Source organism: Mus pahari, chromosome 2 (genome assembly GCF_900095145.1).
Source record: "Mus pahari chromosome 2, PAHARI_EIJ_v1.1, whole genome shotgun sequence".
NCBI lineage: Eukaryota > Metazoa > Chordata > Mammalia > Rodentia > Muridae > Mus > Mus pahari.
The window spans coordinates 30115976-30137995 of NC_034591.1; the positions used below are offsets into that span (position 1 = coordinate 30115976).

The 22020-nt window shown below is 41.8% G+C and overlaps 1 protein-coding gene across 3 annotated transcripts in view; it reads right to left on the reverse strand.

Annotated features, from left to right (window-relative positions):
- Window positions 1-22020, reverse strand: part of Ica1 (islet cell autoantigen 1) — a 142325-nt gene that overhangs the window by 82880 nt on the left and 37425 nt on the right. For all 3 annotated transcript variants that reach the window (XM_029535461.1, XM_021190440.1, XM_029535462.1), the window contains exon 6: window positions 19053-19251. In XM_029535461.1, the coding sequence (XP_029391321.1) occupies window positions 19053-19251 (199 nt within the window). The remainder of the gene's footprint in view (window positions 1-19052; window positions 19252-22020) is intronic.

A 22020-nucleotide genomic window follows, 5' to 3' on the forward strand; every position in this document is an offset into this window, starting at 1 on the left:
ACACACACACACACACACACACCCCTTGGGAAATGTTAGTGAACTGCTCATAAAAAATACCTAGAACTGTAGTTGGCATGAAATAAAACTTTAATTATGTGTTTGCTAATTTTGTTAGCCTTTCTGCTGGTACATTCAACAACAAAGTTTCCTTTACCCTGTTTTAAGACCATTTAGACATAAAAAAAAAAAATCAAAGAACTATATTTCCAACTTTCTTCATTTCTGACTTCAATGGTTCTCATGTAGTCTCACAGGCATGCAAATGCCATGCTGGGAATAAATGAGGCTTCCTATTTTAGACCATCTCGTACTCTTTCACAGATAAGTAAACATCTTGTTCCTCAAATTGGTACAGACATAGCCTCAAAGCTAGGATGCTATTCCTTATGAAGTCTACTGTGTCTCGTTAGATCCAGTCCTCTGAGGACTGGCCAGCTTTGGCCAACAAACCTCACTAAGGTAAAAGGAAGCTGAGGAGAAATGCATCCCACGGCCCGGCAGGCACTTCCAATGTGCACATCAGGACATTTCCACATCTCACTGATCCTGGGAAATGCCCAATTTGTACCTGAACTAATTCCTGGAGTTGTCTGCTAATGAGGATTCTAGATATTAACTGACCCATAGCTTTGTTCTACATCTTGTCGTTTTCTGAGCCAATGTGGTAAACACTGGGTTGGCGAAAAATAGTTAAAAGACGAAAACTTCATTTAACATGATTAATACTATTAACATGCAATATCTGAGTGCATATGGTATGCAACTTTCCAGGTTCTGGGGCTAATGTAATGGTAAATACTAAACAGAACACTCGTGATAGGCTTCTACTTTTAGGAAGTTAAGTCATTTAACTGACTTTTTTTTTTTTTTTTTGCATGTAAGTCATATTTACTTAACAAAAATAAGTTGTAAGAGAGAAACTTTGGGTCTTTTAAGTGGATGATAACCTTTTTGTTAAATCAGCCACGAGCTGTCTCATTATGTTTTCTTGGGAAAACTGTTTTAAAGTGTAATGGATGGAACCATCCAGGGAATCCCTGGGTCCCTGCCTAAGCCTCTTTCTTGAGTCAGAATCCTTAGGTGAGACCCAGGATTCTCCATATGCAACCTGTGTCTCAGGGGACTGATGAACTCAGCGGGCCAGAGAGTAACTCAGCGTTAGTTGAAGAGTGAGGTGACCATAGTCAGCTGCTCCTCCAGTGACAGTTTGTTGTGAGGCTCCTGGGACTTTAAACCATGAACACCTTTCAGAAGAAGTTTGGCCTTGGGTCTGCCATAGCCAGTGTGCACAGGATCTGGGGCTCTCAGTAGCATGCCTTGGTGACATCTATTTTTCTATCTATAAGTCTCTGACCTCCTTTTGGCATCAAGCTTAAAGCCTACTCTTGAAGGAAGGACTCTTAAGGAATGCAAGCTCTCAAAGAAGTTTGACCTCAAAAGGACATTTGCCAGACAAGGTAAAAGAGAGGGCTACATGCTCAATAGAGACATGTGTGGATGCTCAGAAGTTACCGAGACTGACAAATGCCTTCACAGGAAAATATCCAAAGATTCCTTAAGTGAGCTAGTAAAATCAGCTCATAGGGTCTGTGATACAGAGGCCAGAGAACACAATACATGGGAAGGCATGGCTACTACTCTAACATGAAGAAAGGTGCCCTCTACCTCAGGGACATTGTCTTTCACAGAGAACTACTACTATACACACAAACACATTATATGGATCATAAAGAAATTGAGGGAGAAAGGGTAGAAAGATTATTGGCTTTGGAGTTCAATACTTGGACTGAAAGTCTAGTGTGGCCCTATAACTATGGACAAGTCAGACTCCTGCGGCCCTAATGGTCTTGCCTTTGAAACAGACAAATCACATCTTCACTGAACTTCCATGCAGCCTTGATGAAGTAATGAATATGAAACAGCATGCTAAACTTGAGAGCATTTTACAAATATTTAACTAGAAATACTCTGTACTATGTACATATTTAAATGGTTGTTATATCTATCTATAAGACAGAATGCTAAAGAAATACTCCAGGCTGGGAAAAAACTCAAATATGCTAATTATCTTACATAAACCTATCATATTATTCATTGTGGAGTTTAAATATCGGCTGTGCTTTTGTGCTATAAAAAAGATGCATCTTTAAACTAAAAAAAAAAAAAAGAACAATCTATGTTTAACATCATCTTACGATGCTATTCTTATTTTCTAGCTTGAAGGATGTGAAAAGGTGTATCAAATCTTTGCTTTATTTTTTAAAACACTTGCCTCACATAAATTTCTTCATGCCCGCTTTACTTTCATGATTTACTAGCTGAAATTAAAGAACAGGGGCAAAGAGGGAGACACAAGGGAGAAGTCCTTAAGCAATCCAAGATGTCGAACCTAAAAGCTAATTATACACCAAGGGCAAAGAAGAGGGAGCCTGCCCGGGGGAGCCCACTCTTTGTCTGCCTTCACGTCACAACTGTTAGCTACCCCTTTAATTTTTGAAGAGAAGACTTGTTTTAAAAAGGAAAAAAGGAAAAGAGCAAAGATGTTCTCTCTACAGAGAATTAAAAGCAGACGGAGGCCTAGATGATAAGTACCAGCCAATAAAAGCTTTCGCTGACATAGCTCAATATACTCACCATTGGCTTTTCCTGGCAGGATTTAGGGAGGAGGTTCAGGATGCAGCCATGCACAGCATGGATGAAGAAGATATGGGAATCTTTAAAATTAGAGATGTTCTCAGGGTCTTCCTCTGAAACGGTGTGCGGTGGCCAGGATAAAATCCTAGTGAAACCTAAGTTTTCTCCACAGTCTTAGGAAACCCTGGTGGTAGGAGGCATGTCCTATGCCTTCTCTTGGGCCTTATGCTGATCCACAGACATCATCAGATGGAGGAAAGCCTGTGACATGCATGCGGAAAGATGCCTGGTTGAGAGTCCATATATATTATATATTTCAATTTCTTTTAAACTTGAGCATGAAGAGAAATTAGTGAGAATCTTACATTTTAATCTAGGGGGGAAAATGGACACTGTGAAGCCAAGTACAGCTAAGGCTGAATTCGTGGCAGTAGACAGTTTCAAAAAAAAAAAAAATGTTAAGGAAAAATTAGGGTTTACAGTGTACAAATACGCTGGGTTTAGAATGTAAGATCTGGAAGACTCCAAATGAAAAAGGAGGGAACTGTGGAAGCCAGAAAATAGAGAGTAGAGGCTGGCAAGATGGTCCAGTGGTCAGAGCATGCAAGCTCAGAGACCTGAGTTCAGATACCCAGAACCCACGTAAAAGCTGGGTGGTTGGGGTGGCCTGCTGCTAATCCCAGGCATAGCAGTTGAGGGAGAAGGCAAAGATGGACTCCACAGAGCAAGCTGGCTAGCCAGACTAACCAAATGGGTGAGCCTGGCAGCCCGAGAAAGACTTTGCTTCAATAGGTAAGGTGGCAAGCAATGGAGAAAGATGATCGACATTAACTATGAGCTTCTGTGTGCATGCACAGGTACGTACACACACACACACACACACACAGAGAGAGAGAGAGAGAGAGAGAGAGAGAGAGAGAGAGAGAGAGAGAGATCCTGTAACAAAGACTTTGGGAAGATGGGGGCTCCCTTGCTGCACACTGCCCACCCCCGACACTCTAGTTCTTTCCTGGGTAAGGCTGTCTCCGTGTTTTCACTGGGATGAAACACAGAGCATGTTTATTCTAGGATAAAACTGGGGCGATATGGGGAACATCCTCTCTTTACTTTCTCACCTTTCCCCTGTTTCGGTCTGATTACCGAGGTCCTCCTAGAACAGAGAAAGCTTTCAGAAGATTGGTTCCCACCATCTCTGCCAGTTTCACAGAGTGCCCCATGGGCACTGGATGATTTTTTTTTTTTTTTTTGATCCTTTCATTCCCAAGTGACTTAACCTCCTCACATGGCTCTCCCTGCTGATGGCTTTCAAAAATGACCTCATCCCCCATCTCCTTCATCCAGCTGTCCACATGACATCACCATGCGACTCAGGCTCTCTGCCCCCACAGCCTGACTTCTCTCTTCCCTTATTGTTATTAATATCAAAACAAAATAAACAATTCCGATTTTATGCCACTAAAGAGAGATTCTGTTATCTTCTCTTTTATTAAATCTTATCTGTTCTTTAATCTCATTAATTCTCATTATTTTTCATATAAATTGCTTTAATGGCTAACACATGGCACAAAAGTTAGAAGGCATATTGTGAACCCTCAGCTTAGCCTTGTTTTTATATCTGCTCCTCTCATATCATCCCCAACCTGATTCCAGCCCTGCAAGCATCTGGCCTAGGAGCTATTCCTGTATGTGTCCCTCTTGCATTTAAAATGGGGAAAATTAAATGGGACAGGACTTTGAATAAAAATACCCACTATTTAAATATTCAAGCAAAATATATTTTTCTCTCCTAGCTTCTCTTCAGTTTCTGTGTTTGAGAATTTAACTTCATTTCACACTCAATCTAAAGGCCTATCACCTATGTTTCTTCCTGCTCATTTATGAAATATTATTTTCCAAGACTTTTGTCCTGGATCTTCTCAAAGAATAAATAAATACTCATAAGGTACTCTAGGTGTTAAGTATGACAGGGTTCTATCCTTAGAGTTGAAGATAAAGTTTATAAAATGAACAAAGTTTTGGGTGACTACAGATATCTAGCTGGAACTCGATTTCCTCCATCATTTAGCAATTCCATTTAGATCACCTTCAGATATGCTTATCTTTTAGGAAGCTCCTGCTTTTGGTAGAAGCTGAACAGGTATGATCCATCTGATCATATGATCCCTCAAAATGGCCCTTCATTTTAGCTATCCTTCCCCATACACCTTCCCTGAGCCCCTTCTTTCCCCCACCTTGATCCTCACATTCTAGATCCCCCCTCCATCCATTCATACCTCTTCTCGTTCCTTTTCCTAGGGTGATCCATCCAAAACGAAGCCTCCCATTCTGGGAATGGGTTATCTCTAATCAATTTATTGGTCAAAGGGACTCCATGGGAACCCCCAAATAACCCAGTCAAGACTATTGGTTGCTCTCACAAACTGATAGTAAGCTTCTACTGCAGAAGACAACACCTACACAACTCAATGAACAAGGACAAGGCCAGCTGGGGCCTGTGTGGAACCTTCATTCCTACTGAATAGTGTTCACAGTACTGAAGGTGCTCCGCATTTTACCAGAGGAGAAAACCAAACACCAACCCAGCTATGGACTCTTTGATCCACACTGTTGACGCGTATACCAGATGTGCTGGTGCACTACTGGCACAGAGTTTGTAGGAACAACCAACCAGTATCTGACTGGATTTAAGGCCTGCTGTATGAGAGAGCCATCCCTGATACTCCTTAGATGGCCAATAACTTGAGACTAAGTAAGTCAGGGGCCCAAGGGAAAACCAAAACAAACTACTACTGTTCTGCTAAAAAGGACACAGCAATAAAATGACTCCTACTGATATTGTGCCATCTCCATAAATCAGTGTCTCATCCGGCCACCACCGCCTCTTTATGCAGTGGATGGGAACGAATTACAGAGACCTACAACTGGACAGTATGCCGAGAGTAACGGAACTTAGAATACTCAGTACTAAATGGGATGTCTCGGTCAATTCCCTTCCTTCTTGGCTCAGGGAACCTTTCAGAAAAGGAGGCAGAAAGATTTTTAAGAGCCAGAGAGGATTGAGGACCCCAAGGCAACAAGGACCTAAATACAGCAGGACGGATGCACCTATGAACTCACAGAGACGATGTCAGCAGTCGCATGGCCTTCACAGGTCTAGGCTCAATGGGGTCTCAGCACTGAGAGGCAAAGGGGGCATGAGCCCACATCCCTAACCCAGGGCTACCTCCACTTGATAGCTTCTCGCAAATGACTAATTGGCTTTCTCTAAGGAAGTCGACCTGTATAACCAAACCACTCTTGAGACCAGTGCCCGTGCTCACCAGTGGATGGCCAACACAAAACAAACTCAAAGGCATTTTTGGAGGCTCTTTGTCTCACAATGCTTTGTCAAGACTTTCCCGTACCACTTCCTAAGCCTTTTGAGGATCTATTATGGTTTCTAATTTTGCGTTTTTTTTAATGGGATTTCTTTGTGTGGGAATGTGGTGTCTCCACCATGTCAGTGTTTCTTGGGCTTTTTCTTTGGTTCTGTTCTTTTGTTTGTTTGTTTTGTTTGGTCCTGTTCTGGTTTGTTTTTATTTCGCCTAATTATTATTATTTAGATGTCTGGTTTTATCCTAGTGAGATAGAAAAAAAATGGGGTGTCTGGATCTGGGTGGGTGGAGAGTTGGGAGAGGGTAATCAGGGAGAAGGTGAGGGAGGAGAGACCATGATCAGAATGTACTGTATTACAAATATTTCATCTTCAATAAAAAAGAAAAGGCCAAAGCATAAGCAACCCTCATCTTTAAATCTCTTTACATAATTCATCGGTCTTGAGAAATATCCCTTATTTCAATGTCAGCAGACACCAGTCAGGAGCCAGTGTCTAAATGACAATGGTTGTCTCACAATCACAGCTGGGGTGAGAATTTGAAAAGATGGATGGAGAGACAGAACGGTGGTTGAATAGACAGAGCCAATCAACTGTGAAGTGTTACCAATTCCTAAAGTCATATTTCACAGGATGGGAACAACATAGCTCAATTAATGAACATGGAAATTTCCGTTCAAAGATATGATGAAGGGCTCAGAGGGCCCACTTCTTTTAGGGCTGCTCAATATCACATGGCATTTGTGGCCATTTAGATTTGGAGGTTCCTATCGGTGACTTCTACTCATCTTGTTTAATGATCAGGTGGAAGGTGAGGCAGAATTTGACAGCTGTGATAATTTTATTATACCTGGAACTTCTAAAAAAAAAAAAATATGCTCAAAGGCACTGATCAGGATACAAATCAGTAGTCTGAGCGTCAACCCTCTCATTTCCCTGTTAGACAGAGATTATACTAATTCCCTAAAAACCAAGCAATAATCCAGAATGTTTTTAAAGAAATCCTCATCTTCAGAATGAGAAATACCAATTTGCTATTCAGTCACTCTTCTGACAGATTGAGAGTGTGTGGACAGATTTAGGACTTCAGACATACAATGATTCTGACTGTTACTGTCAGAGAGACCTGCAGAACCCTCCTAACTCCGTATCAAGGTTGGTGCTTCTTGCATAAATCTCACTGGGAAAGCTTTTCTGAGAATTAACAGATAACAATTCAATCATTTTATAAAGTACAATTTAAAACTGTTCATCAGTCCTCTATGACAGAGAAAATAGTGGGTTTTTTCCTTTTTTTCCTTTTTTTTTTTTTTTTCCTCTTTAACAGCAATTTTGCTGTAAGCTTTCTGGAATAGTGACACTCATTAGTCATTTATAAACCCAGTTGGACACAAGAGTGACAATCTATATACATTACATGTTATTTCAACTATCACTGGAAGTCCTGTGGAAAACAATGGATTCAGAGAAAACTCTTTTTGACTCGAATAGAATCAACTTACAGTTCTGTAAAGCTATTGGGACTGAGGGCACAGTGGATTTACTGTTCCTGATGGGGATTAAATAAAACCCACATTCTATTTCAAGTATCAAAATAGATTATCATTAAAAAAAAATAAAAGTAAATAGTACATGATAGATTCCCTAAAACATAGCAGTTTTAAACATAAAAATGCCAGGCTAGCATATCAGGATGCAACTGTCTCCATTTATACTGAATTCTAGAAGATGGTAAAAAACTGCAACTAATTCATCATGGAAAATAAAAGTGCTAGTTGTCATCTGAGCTGGTAACCAAGAAGAGGGTGAGATGTATAGCTATGACAGACTTGGAGAGAAACTAGGCGGGCCAAAGACAGTAAGGAGAAAATCATATTACTGGAACACAGTGACTTTCCAATGATCTATAATCTAAGATGACACTTCCTTCAGGAGCTTCCAAAAGAGGCACAGGCCAATGGAACAGACTGTGGTTGGGGGCCGTGGGGAGGGGTAGAGCTCCAGACACCCCTGATGTTGCAGCCAAAAGCACAATGTGATGGAAACACAGAAGTAAATGAATTCCTCCAAAACCTTCTAGCAGCTGAGGGACTGACAGATACTCTTTTTAAAAATGAGCTTAATAAATGACAGCATTCTTTTTTAAACCTAGAATCTGATGGTTCCAACTCTGTACAGTCTGGAGGTTTGTATACTGTCATCCATGAAACTCTAGAAACTGGACTTGCCCCAGGGGCCACCTAATACCCAGAGGTCTTAGGAAGAAAAGTCAGACAGTTTGGCAAAATAAAAACTCTTCACAGACCAGCACACGATTAAATAACTCATTTTTGTTCAGAGTCCTCCCTGATGCTTGATTAAGCAACTTTCCCCTCAAACAATTAGACAAAAATTCTATGCATAGATTCAATGTTCCCATAAGGAAGTTGGCCTTAAAAAAATCGATTTTAAGCTAATATATTAGCTCTTTCCATTTCATAAAATAGTAGTTGTTCAATCCATACCAAAATGTTCTTATAAAATTTAGAGAAGAGAATTTTTGTGAGTGGCTATGTGTAGATTCTTTCCAATCAGTGACTCCTTGGTTGTCTATTAGAGGATTTTTTTTTTTTCACTCGATAGTGGGGATAAACTTCATTCAGTAAAGCAGATACTTCACATACACACACACACACACACACACACACACACACACACACACACACCATTTGTTTATACAATTGGCATCCCAAGATGTACATTCTCTTGCTTCTGCTTTCAAGGGAACTTAAACCCATGCATTTACCAACTCACTCATTTGACAGGCTGTGCAAGCTGAGAGCAATGGGAACACAGCAGAACCAGCAAGGGCTCCTTAGGGTGCTGTGGCTTCAGATGGCAGCTTAGAATTCTACAGGAATGACAGAAGAATGAGCGGTGGGGATCTTCGGTATTAGACAGGGTACTCAAGGATACGAAGAAGAGCAAAACTTCTAGCAAGGCTTCACATTTCATGCATACCTATCCTGTGCAGGTAACAGGCAGGGGGCTGGGGTCTCACTCTAGAGGAATGAAGGAAAAATGATGGGAAGTCAGTGAATAGTGTAGAGTCTGGATGTGCAAGGTGGCTGAGAGAGAGGCATAGGAAGCTTTGACCCAGGAACACAGCCAGCTCATGGTAGAGAAAGAGGGCTATTTTTACTGTGGAGGATGGGAGTCAGTTACAGAGGTCCATACTGAGGAAGCTTCTACCATGAAACAGCAGTATGGGTGAAAGGAGAAAACCAACTCAACAAATACTTTAGGTGGAGAATAATTAAGAACTGGAGCCCCCCTACATGTGGCAAGTGACTCGTTGCTGCTAGGAGCTGAGAAATGAAACCTCCAGCTTGGAAACAGAACAGGATGTGACAGGAATGTCCTTAAGCTGTCTTTTATTTTGGGGGGTGTGTGTGTAAATATGTTTACTCGATTTATACAAAAATATTCCCAAACTTTTAAAGATGCAAACACACCGTGAGCATTTGTTTGCTGAAATTTCAATCCTTCTTGCCAAGAAATCTAACTAAAAACAGAAATAATATAAAAGCTGTGAAGGTGTATCAAGGAAAAAAAGGCCCAGGCACTACTGTTTAATTTCCTAGGCCATCCATTTATAAAGTCAGAATTGTTTCCAACTGCCATTTTATTTTTTTAAAAGACTCTGCCTTTGGAAGTAGATTATAGCAAAGGAGAACAAATGATCCTGAGAAAAGAGACGTGGGCTGTTGTTCACACTGCAACAAAAGACACCGTTTATATGAAATGGACAAAGAACCCCAGCATCTCCAGGCACTGAAGGGATAGGCAGGAAGAAAACTTTGCCATAGGCACTTTGAAAATCACTTGTGCCTTGTGTTGGAAGAAGCCAGGTCATGGAAGAAGGCACGGGGGTGACATCTTACCTAGAAACTCATCTGGCAACTTATCTGACAGCCCATAACATCAAGCAGTCTTCCTCTAGTTCGCTCTGAGGGGGCAACTCAAGGCTGCGGACCCTTCCAGTCAGACCCCGACATAGGAGGGTTTATTTAGCACGTGTTTCCCCGGATGTCAAATTTTTCTCTTGGAGACTCAGTAATAAACACAGTGGCGAACACAAAAGTTAATGTGTACCAAGCACGTGCACTGCAGTGTGCTAAGTGCCTCCTGTAAATCATGCTCTGGAATCTGTCATCCTGTGTGGGGAGCCACAGTCTGCAAAGTGGGGCTTAGCGTGGCGAGTGAGCTCAGTACCTTGCCCAGCATTTTATGCTGAGAATGGGCCTTCTGGTTTGGGGTTTAGGAGCCATGGTACCCCTGGATTTCTATTTGTTACTGTGTTTTGTAAATAAAGAGACTGAACGCTGTTTGAGGCCAGAGTCAGGTTCTTAAGCCCACAAGGCTGGTCATTTTCAGGTCTCTAAAATGGGGTGACATTTGGGTTACTCCAAAGTGAAGGGCTCACCTATGGAAATCTGAGGCACCATGAGGGGGATGCTGTGTAAACCGTGCAGTGTGCAGCCAGGATGCCTGGATTCTGAGGCAAGCTGGCCAGCCCTTAACTAGGTTCCTTCCTGTGTGTGCCTGTCTCCTCATTGGCACAATGTCGATAATAATGACCATCTCTTGGTTTGTTTATTAACAGGATTAAGTAAGTATATACTAGCAAATAGCTTGGGACAGTATCAGACACAAAGACTTCACTGTGTGTTTACTAAGTAATAATAATAATAATAACAACAACAATGCCAAGTGCACTGTGTTAACCCTATTGTATATCTAATGATAACAAAGGCTTTGGCATTTTTCAGTCAAAGAACTAAGTCATGTGCATGGCCATCACTTCCCAGATTACATTCTCACATAATCTACTTCTCTGTGCCATGCTGTCCAACAAGACATTCATTCTTTTTGCTTCCTGACATGCTTTTCATGGCACTATCCATTGGTCAGGATACACAGCGGGCAATTCCATGATGAGTAGGTGAAACGGAAGAGTGGGGCTTGTCATTGCGCCTCCACTTCCATAGACACATATGGGGTCACCACATCTGCCCGTGGGGAGAAGCCTCTTGGTTCTGCCAGTGATTGAGGCACAATTCCTAAGCACTGGCCTAATGGAGGTAAGCAGCTAGAAAACACGGGCATGCGGAATTAAAACTTCAATTGCGCATCTTTGTGGTTTTCTTTCCTTTGTTCTTGGGTGAGGGACGAGTAGAATATGAGCTGTTTTTATTTCCCATACAGGCTCAGCTTTTCCTGCCTGCATGTTTTAATATCTTTGAGGCCCCAGACACAGAAATAGACCTGAATCATGAATCATCATCATTTTGGTTATATGCAGTCTCAGAGTCTCTCTCCTCTCTCTCTCTCTTCTTTCTCCTCTCTCTCTCTCCTCTCCCCTCTCCCCCCCCTCTCTGTAAATGAACCAGACAGCATCAGAAAGGCATGCATCATGTTTTCTCTAGTTTTAAGATCCTTCATTTTCTATAGCTACATACAATTGTGAATATATAGGACATAGTACAAAAGTGAAATTGTGTAGGATCACAAAGGGGACAGGTGGGAGGGAGGGGTGAAGAAAGAGAAGAGATTTGGGGAGGATGTGCTCAAAGCACATTATATACTAAAATGCCCTTATAAAACTCAGTATCATATACAATGAACATGATAGTTAAAATACGATTCAAAAAATGGAAAGAAAAATTATGGAGTTGAGTCTGAACTACAAGAGTTATATGATATTTAGCAGCATCTCTCTGGTCCTTTCTCTAATGTTCTAATGTCTCATCCTGACACCGAATGGCCATGTGTGGAATTATAAATTTCAGGGAGAAAGCCTGCACTGTTTTAAAGCATCACATGTAAAAACTAGTGCATTTGTATGAACTATTGTCTTTTTTGTTGTTGTTGTTTTGTTTTATTTTTTTGTCCTTTTCAGTTTGTTGTTGTTGTTGTTTTGTTTTTTGAGGCAGGGTTTCTCTGTGTAGCCCTGGCTGTCCTGGCACTCACTCTGTAGACCAGGCTGGCTTCCAATTCAGAAGTTCGCCTGCCTCTGCCTCCCAAGTGCTGGGATTAAAGGTGTGTGCCACCACCGCCTGGCTGAACTAGTGTCTTAAGAACAGTTGTATACTGCACAACAGAAGATAGTGGGGCAAGTCAACTTGCTAATGTGAAACTTCTCACTATCAACAGCACGGGAGGTCCTCCCAGAAAATTGAAACTAGTGCTACCGTGTGAGCCAGCAATCCCTACGTATCAGCCCAAAGGAATGACATTCAGAGAGACCTGGTTTAGAAGGTAAAATACAGGAGGGTTTTTTTTTTTGTTGTTGTTTTGTTTTTTTTTACCACAAGTAAAAGTGAACAAATCGTCAAGTTCTTCATTGTGTCATACATGGCTATAAGCGTCTGCTGGCGAGTTGTAAAGGGTCAGAGAGTGAGTGCTACTGGTCGTGACGTCCTCCAGCCTCTGTCGTGGTCACTCCACTCTGCCATGGTATTGTGAAATCAGCTACAGGCAGTAAGGAATACATGGAGAAAGGTATCTATCAATACCCTTCTACCCTTGATGAATTCTTCCTCAACAAAACAATAATAAAAGCAATAATATCTGTATGCGATGGCTATTATCGGCTTGCAGACATCAAAGACTTCTCTGACCAAGAACTATGAATGAAACCGCCTGCTTTTTTCCCCTCAGCCAACTAAGGAGGTAAGTGGACTCAGCAAGAGGATAATGTCCTTGAGGAGGAATGCAGACACACTTTCGAAGTAAGTGCTCGCCCATCGCAGTGGCGGTACGTCTTCATGGGTGAGCTTACAGATTTCAGAGCTTAATGAGCTAGAGAAAAATAATGTCACAGAGGGAGGAAGCCTGCTTGCATTTAGTAGATGCAAAAATGAGACTCAGGCTTAAGTGTCCCCAGATGGTGTAGGCAGTGTTGGGAACTTGACTCTAAGACACAGGCTCCATCCTCCTTCCTGTTCGCAGTCAGGAGCAGCAGCCACCAGCTCTGTCAGCCATATCTCCTCTGAGGGTGTTAGTCTAGTCTTAGTGCAGCCCTCAAGCACGGAGGGAGAAAAACCAACACAGAGACACCAAGGCCCAAAGGCCTTATCCTATGAGAGCCAGAGTTGAAAGCCAGCCCTTAATTATGAGTTCCCTTCCAAGTTGTGCCATGTGAAAATTTAGGCTTTTCCTGTGGTATTTTGGCAGCAAGATTCACTGTGTTTGGGGGGACCGCAAATAACAACTACCTCAGTCAAACATCTAAAGCAAAATAAACACAGGCACATACCAAAACGAACCGATGAACACTAAAAACTATGAAACAGATAAATTTTAGAAGAGTATTAACTTTATAAAGAGAATTTTCACTTCACTTCATAAAAGGGCTAAACCCATATATAGAATTGTAGAATGAGCAGAGGCAGAAGAGACAATGGATTGAGCCCCCCCCTTTTTTTTTTACAGGAACAAAGAAGCCCAGGAAGGTTAAAGCTCTGCTTAGATACTTAACATCTGCCCACTGTATAGACCAAACAAAAGATTACCTATTCAGTCAACCCTGGTTGCTGGTGGGTCTCAGACCTACTCGGGCTTTGAATGGAAGCACAAACTGGTTTTATCCACAGAGCGGAGATGCAAGGCATACACTGAAAGCCTCTATCACAGGGCAAGGAGAAGGGAGTGGAACAACCCTGGAATACTTAGAGGCTCGACTCCCCGAGGACCTGCCCTCAATTGCTAAAAGAGCCTGACCTCTGACAAGAACCAACGTTTTCAGCAGTAATTAATAAAACTGTCAAATTAATTAATAAAACTGTCAAATTAATTAACCCAAGTCTGTTCACAGGGGAAAAAAAAATGAAACATCTATTATCAATACTGCTGTTTATCAGTCGTAGGCCAAACTCTTTTGACTCAAATTTTCACCACTGGGACACAGGGTCACTACTGACTAGTGGCTCTAAGGAAGGTCCTACCTAGTAATCTGGCCATGCTTGTTAATAAGCCTTAGTGTACCGCATCCTTTGAGGACATAACCAGTGGATTAACAGGGCTCTACAACCGAATGGTATTTCTAACAGAGACAGACAGGCCTCAGAATCCCACCCTATATCACTCAGTTCCCAGAATGCCTTTTAGATATCCTTTTGAATTACTGTAACGAACCACTGAGCTAACTCTGCAGGATTTAATTAAACTATTTAGTAAATGGCTTAGGTTAAGACAGCGGTTCCTGTACCCTTGTCTACAAAGGCTGAGTCCTACAAATGCCCACATATACATTTCCATACTCTCTCTTTAGAGGCTTCAGAACTATTTTCTTACACCTAGGCTAGCTTTTATTCCATTTAGAATAATTACCTTCCATCCCCTTTCTGACGTTCAAGAAAAACAAGACACTTAATTGACCACAGAAGCTCTCAAGGGCACAGGCTTCAGAGGCTCTGCTGGGCTCCCAGCTTCGGCTGATGTAATCTGCTACGAGAAGCTGGGTTCTATTTTTAAATCCTACCCTTTTACTCTACCTTCAAAGGGCACATATATCACACACTAACCTCGCTCATAAAATACCTCGTGGTACTAGGGTGAACCATGATGTGAGGAGGAGCCTCCAACAGCACAGGGACAAGCAGCCCCACCTACATAAATCCATAGGCTCCTACTAGGTAGCCTGGAGAGCCGCTCCCCGTGGCCCTGACTTTCCATTTATCTCTTTCCTCCGAGTCATTTTGACAAGGAGCAGATGACTAGCAGGGTTCTTGCAGAAGGCTAGGAGCAAGCTTTCGCCTCTGTGTCCTCAGTTCCCTGACAGAAACACTTAGTCACAACTCCTAATGTTGATGTGCGGAGCCATCTTCAGCCCCTGGGCTTCAGAGAGTGCCAGATCATTTGCTTTGTTTAATGTGAAACTTTCATTCACCAGTTCTGTCTTGCTCACTGTGACAGTGCTGTACAAAAAGTTTCATGACATTCGGGAAATGGTGGGGGGAAAAATTAATCTCAGTTGGAGGTGAAAATTCCCTTCCAATTTGACTTTCATTTATGTTTATTCTGCTTTGTAATCAAAGTGACGCTTTACTGAGTCGGCCAGAGGTCAGAACAGGGTGTTTCTCTCTGGTCCTCATCCCGCCAGGGCCCAGGCGTGCCATGTTTTATTTGGTTTCTACTCTTCTACTCCCTGTTCTAACATGAAATCTGACTGAGTTGTGAACACAAATTTTGTAACACCCATCCCTTTCTCAACACTTTTTCCACTCCCTCCTTACAGGTGTGTGTGTATTTGGTACTTTCTAACGGAGTCAGACAGGCCTAAGAATCCCATCATATATCACTCATAGATCCAAGAAGGCCTAGCGTGTGTGTGTGTGTGTGTGTGTGTGTGTGTGTGTGTGTGTGTGTGTCTGTGTATCTATATCTCCTTCTCTAGGCTTGCTTGTCTCTCAGGCCATGTTGCTTAGGCACCTCTGTCTACGCTTACATCACTTGAGGCTGCTTCTAGGGTTCTACTACTTCTACCTCGGGCCTTTGCCCACAGTGACTCCTCAGCTAACCACTGCTGTTTCTCACCCCTCCGTCCAGGTCCTTCCTGTTTGTCTTGGTTTCTTTTCTGTTGACAAAAGCAACTGAATGGCGGGATGGGTTTATTTGAGCTTATTGTTCAAGGCACAGCCCATCATGACAGCAAATCTAGGCGGCAGGAGCTTGAAGTTGCTGGTCATATTGCCCTCACAGTCAGAAGAGAATCATCTGCTCTCTCAACTCTCCCACATTTTTTTTCATTCACTCCAGGACCCAAGCCATGAAATGGTTCAGTCTACAATTAAGATGGGTCTTCCCACATCAATGAATGTAATTAAGATAACACTATCTTCTCAGGCTCGGCCCAGAGACCAACTCCTAGGTGATTCTAGACGTCAAGATGACAAACATGAACTACCATACTATTATTCATTCTTTCTTTTTGTTGGGGGGAGGGGTGCCGCCTCATCTGGGATGCCCTGTCTAGATTTTTTATTTGTAGTACTATTTCATCTCAGATGACCACTCAACACACTGTCTCGTGTTTACTTGTCTTATGCCCAAATGATCACCCGAGACAGGAGCTACACTCCTCTGTGCTAGCTGGTATGTAACTGGACTTCAATATCATTTGTTGAATGTGCAAATGAATGAACGGACACGTTCTGAAAATTCCAAATAGGGGGCCATAACCAGGAAGTAAAAATTAGAACTTTGTCTCCTCTGGAATATGTGAAGTCAACCAAACTTAAAAGTCCTGGCTTTATCAGCTGAACTGTGGAGGAGGAGACAGAGCTGACGAGATACTACCTAAAAGACACGCTTTGAGTCTTTGAGGTAACACATTCCTGGGAGATAAACAGAGACTCTATTTAAGGTGGAATCTCACCTGCACAGAACACTAAAGCTTACTTAAGAGTTAATTTGCAAATACACCCTAGCAGAACCGAAAACTTGCATTTTAGAGCACCCCGAAGACACAGCAGCAAACTACACATCAGTCCTGCTTTTGGTTTTTACCTGAGCAATCACGTATGCCAATTTCCAAGGCACTAGGAGGTCACCTACATGCAATGGGGACGGTGAGTGATCTGAGGAGAGGTGGCTCTGGCCCCTTAGACTCTTCCTGGAAGCTTGCCACTTGCCATGTAAGTGCCAACTTGGGGCTGGGCACAGGACTGACTCTGGGGTTAGGCTCTGGAGGGAACCAGTGTAGTCTCCTGTCCTCCTTGAGTCAAGAATAACCGAATATATGCTTGAATATCACTCTTCTCTCAAAAATATTCAATCCCCAAGTCCAAGTCCACCACATCCAGCTATTAAATTGAATCCAGCACACACAGGATTAGAGGGATAGGCAACAGCTTCAGCTACTACTTCGCAGTAAAGTAAAATAAAAACCAAACCACCCATATTTTCCAGGATGGAGATTGATGACATTAAACGATGGCAAATGTTTCTATGTTCAAACCAACTGACAAAGAACTTGGTTTCTGTTTCAGTCAAACAGCTAGCAACCACCTCCCACCAAACAAAACCAGATAAACACAAACCCCCACGAAATTCTTTGGCCTTCCAGAATAACTGTTTTCTTGTCCTGGCACATTGGAGGGACCCCGAAACTCTGCACTGAACAAAGGGCTCCCAAGCAGGTGTGACTATGAAACTGCCTGTGGCACTTCTAGGTATATTGTTTGACTTCCTTTGTCTCTTGGTGGGGAAATTTGTATCTATTTTCAAAGATTCTGGCTTCCATTTCCTTGTTTGACCTCAGGTTAGCTACCTACCATGGGTCTTTCTACAAAAGAAAAAAAATGTTTGTTGATTATGGCAAACATTAAGGCTGCACTAAATAAAACGAACATTAAGTCTGCACTAAATAAAACGTCGTCAGCAATGTGCCCTGGAGGCAGTTTTATTTTTCTCTCATTCTTTCTTTTTCCTAATACCAATTCCGCCCCCATTATCCTCAATCCCCAAATAAAATACTAATGACAAAATAAATGACTGCCCTAATTACGAAGTCAGAAAACTTGCAAAACAGCCTGGGCTCACCAGCATCTAGTTACAGAACCATAAACATTTGATTTGTTTACTACCATGACGTCTGATTTTTTTTTTTTTTTCCTCTTTCAAAGGATGAATGAGTTCCATTACATCTTCTTCGATGATGAGATAAACTTCACAGTCCCACCTCTGCCTGGGCAGGGCAGCCTGCCTTACAGAGAAGGCTAGAGAAGGCAGATGCTGACATTGAAAAAAAAAAAAAAAGGAGAGAAAATGAGGCTGGTTTCCTTTGCAGGGAGGGAGTCTGAACTACAAACCAAGAGAAAACTTAACACTTCAAGAGGAATTTCTGTTGCTGTAGTAGCTAGGTCAAGAAGCAGTGACCACTGTCTTAAACAAGAGAAGCTCTTTCAGTCCGTTCCTTGACTCCTCAACCTCCGACATACCAGCCAGGGTTCCAGGTTCATAGTTACAAAGTGATGTCCCTAAAAAGGAATCTAAGCCTTTTAAACAACATTTCTAATTATGAATGGATCAGTTGAAATGACTAAGGGAGTCGAGACAATATTATGCCAAGCCTAACATTTGGCCCCCTTTTTTTCTTTCATGTCCTAAAACACACTCAGTTGCCCAAACAAAGAACTACCGAGATTGTACACAACCACTACAGAATCAGGCCACATGTTCACATGTTCAGTGTACGGCTGCCACCCAGTGGTAGGATGGATTCCTGTGGACAAAAGGCTCCAACTGGCTATATTAGCACAATGTTAATTTTTCTTTTCTTTTTTCTTTTCTTTTTTCTTTTCTTTTCTTTTCTTTTCTTTTCTTTTCTTTTCTTTTCTTTTCTTTTCTTTTCTTTCCTTTCCTTTCCTCTCCCTTTCTTTCTTTTCTTTTCTTTTCTTTCTTTCTTTCTTTCTTTCTTTCTTTCTTTCTTTTTTTCTTTCTTTTTTTCTTTCTTTCCTTTTTTTAAGGAACTTTTGCTCTTATGTTCCTCGAAGAAATTTCTGAAGGGATCAATAGCAGGTACAGTCAATACCATTCTAGCTAACCACACAACTATATCCCAGTGCCTCTGAATATGTCTTAAAAGAACTGTTATTGTTTTACTGGTTTCAACATGAATTATCAATTAGAAAGACTTGTTAAACAGCCGAGTCTCACTTTCTAGATGTATGTAATCTACTCTGGATTTTTAGTTACGCATGAAGAGACATTTACAAGTGGCAACCTTATAAAAAAAAGTGCACATTATATGAAAATCTGACTTCAATTAAAACCAGCTACGAAATCCCAGAAATTTCCAGCTGTCTCCTCTCTTATCCTTAGAGAATTATATATCACATTAATTGGTATTCTGTCACATTTTTAAAAAAATGTAAGCAGTGATTAATTGTATCCTTGGTGCTTTTGAGTTATGTCTTCTTTACCAGAGGGATTCAAATCACATTTGGTTGCCTTCTAGCAAGGTGGCCCTTTTGACAACCCTCAGGAAACTTCCTACCTTCCTGAACTTCTCCATTTGCTTGTAGAGGTCTGGATCAAGTTCCTGAGACACGTCCTTCATCCATAACAACGCCCCTCTATATTCTGTCCTGTACTGCTCCATGCGGTTCACTGTCAGCCAGGTATCGGAGATGGCCCGATGTCTAAAAGTCTCTACTTCTTGGTGAAATCGGCACAAAGGGTTTCTCAAGGCCAACCTGTACAAGAGGGCATAGCTATAATCATAAAACGAAGGGAAAGAACAGTTCCCAACTCTGACACTCTGCACGCATCAAAAACCCATGAACTTAGACCACCGTCTAGTCCGCACATGTCTTGTCAGGAGGCAGATACTAATCAGAATGTGTGTGAAGGTAGGAATCACCCAGAGATCGCCCACATTCTGATCCTTTCGCTTTTAGTGAACTGGACCATTGGGAAGCACTCCATTTGTGTTGCTGGGCTGCCTCAGGCCTGGACAGTGTTTATTTGAAGTTGAAACAAGCCTGTGTCAGTGAAGGATAAGTCACAGCATGGCCATTCCTGTTTCCACTCCTGGCTACTCCCTGTCTCTTCTGTTGCTGAATTGTGGGCCCCGTGTGGAGGGTGGAATGGGATAGGCATAACTTGGGGTATCCTTGACCTGGCAACTTTTATTACGCCACAATCAAAATCTACAATGTGTTCTAATGGAAACAAGGCTAAGGCATACACTTTGTCTTAAATGAGTTAGGAAAGAAGAAAACCACAGTTACGGAGGGTCTACAGTGTGTCACTTTTATCGGATAGGCTATATGATAGGCTATATGTCATACATACAAGAAACCAGGTGTGGCGGTCTACAGCTTAATCCAGGCAGAGGACAGGGGGTGTTAGAGGTTCAAGACTGTCCTCAGCAGACCTAGGCTACCTGAGATCCTGGCTTAAAAGAAAGAGAGGGAAAGAGAGAAAAGGAAGAAAGGGAGGGAGGGAGGAAGAGAGGGTCAGAGCTTCAACTCAGTGGTTCAGCATTTGCCCAGCACTGGCAAAGACCTGGGTTCCTTCTCAAGCATGGCCAGTAAACGAACATCACACCAAAATGAATGTATACTGTACAAGTGTAAAATTATTATGACAGTAACTGTTGGCCATAAAACCTGTCATTTATATATAAAAAAGGAAAGCATGCCATAACTTTAGGTAAAATATTTATTTGGGTTACAAAATACTGCTTCTTCCATATTTGAAACCAATGAAGCAATGTCAGATGACTTACGTTTTGAAAACATTCTCTCTTTTTTCAAGCACTTGGCTTTATTTTGAGATATCTATGTTGGGATGTGTGTGTGTGTGTGTGTGTGTGTGTGTGTGTGTGTGTGTGTGTGAATGTAGGTGCTCTTGGAGGCAAAAGTTGTCAGACTCCCTGAAGTTGGGAGTTTTTGGTGGTTGTGAGCCACCTGGTGGTAAGAATCAAACTTGGGGACAGGAACAATACACGCTCTTGGCCACTAAACCCTCACGCCAGTCACAGAAAACATATTCTCTATGAAGTTTCAGAACAAAGGTAAAAACATTAAACACAAGATAAATATTTCAGATCCCATTTGCATGTGAAATTACTGAGCCAAAGGGACCGGCGGTATTGGTAAGGTAAGCTGAAGTGAGATGCTGGCAGCTGCATCTGTGTTCCAATGCATCACAGGTCTGCAGTCTGAAATTATAAATGCTGCAATAAATCTTGAGAAAGAGAAGTATCTTTTCCTGTTTTCCAGGTTTCCTGTCACCTGTAATGTATTGTTTTAAATGTAGATAGCATCTATGATAGCAGCTTGTCCACACTGTCCTACCGAGATGTTTGAAGTTTTCTCAAAAAGTCATGTCTCTGTGCCTTGAAATAAGTTTGTGTTTTATACTGGTGGTTTACATTTAATATGTGCTTTACATCAAGCATAACATGTGGCAGATGCAAAGCGTCACCAGTGGGAAGGTTTAGAGCATGGCGGATGTCTATTTGAAGATAAACAGTCCTCAGATGGCTCCCAGAGGATGCTGCTCACATTCTGACTCCTTTTCTCTTCCTTTAGATTTTGTGCACTTCCCTACATTTGCTGATGGTGAATACTATGAATAAACTACTCTCAACCCCTTGGAATGCAGGACATTATGCAGATACCTTAAAGTCACAATAACATGAAGTTTGAAAATTAAAAAAAGGCATATACAAAACCACGTCCCTGCCACCACCCCCCATATAAATCAGAATGGTGAAAATCCACTCACTGGAGTATAAGAAAAGGGGTCTAGATCAAAGAAAGATATTCTTCCTAACTGAAAATATCATCCTCCAATGCAGGCTTGAATCACCTTCTCACTTATGAAAATCTACCCAGTAGGAATAGCTAATAAAATAACTAAAGGGCTCCACCAAGATATTTATTCTTAGTAGGGAAAGTTAAATAATAGGGGCCCTGGATTCAAGTGGTTAAAAGTGAGTACTACTCTTGTAGAAGACCCGAACTCTGTCCTTAGCACCCAGGGTGGTTCCCGTAACTCCAGCTCATAGGGTGTTGGATGTCGTCTTCTGACCCCGCATAACACACACACACACACACACACACACACACACACACACACACACACACACTCCATCTTTAAAGCAAAAATCAAAACAGGAGGCTCAGGCTAAGAATATCAGAGCAGGCCCAGGTAATAGACTCCTGTGGGGTTGCTTTTTATTTCTTTAATTTTGCCCCCCCCCAAGTATCTACACATTGAAAATTTGTAGAAAAATTTAAATTTCAACAAAAGAAAATTGAAAATTTATTGAAAAAGATTAGCATTATTTAATAAAACATCAATTTGCTAAGTTATTACCATACACAGTAAACATATAAAACCTATCTGTTGTGGTGCTGTTTGTGCTAAAAACATATTCAGCAGGACTGGAAAGCTGGTTTACCTCTCAAGAGCAAATACAGCTCACAGAAGAGCAAGTTCTGTTCTTAGGC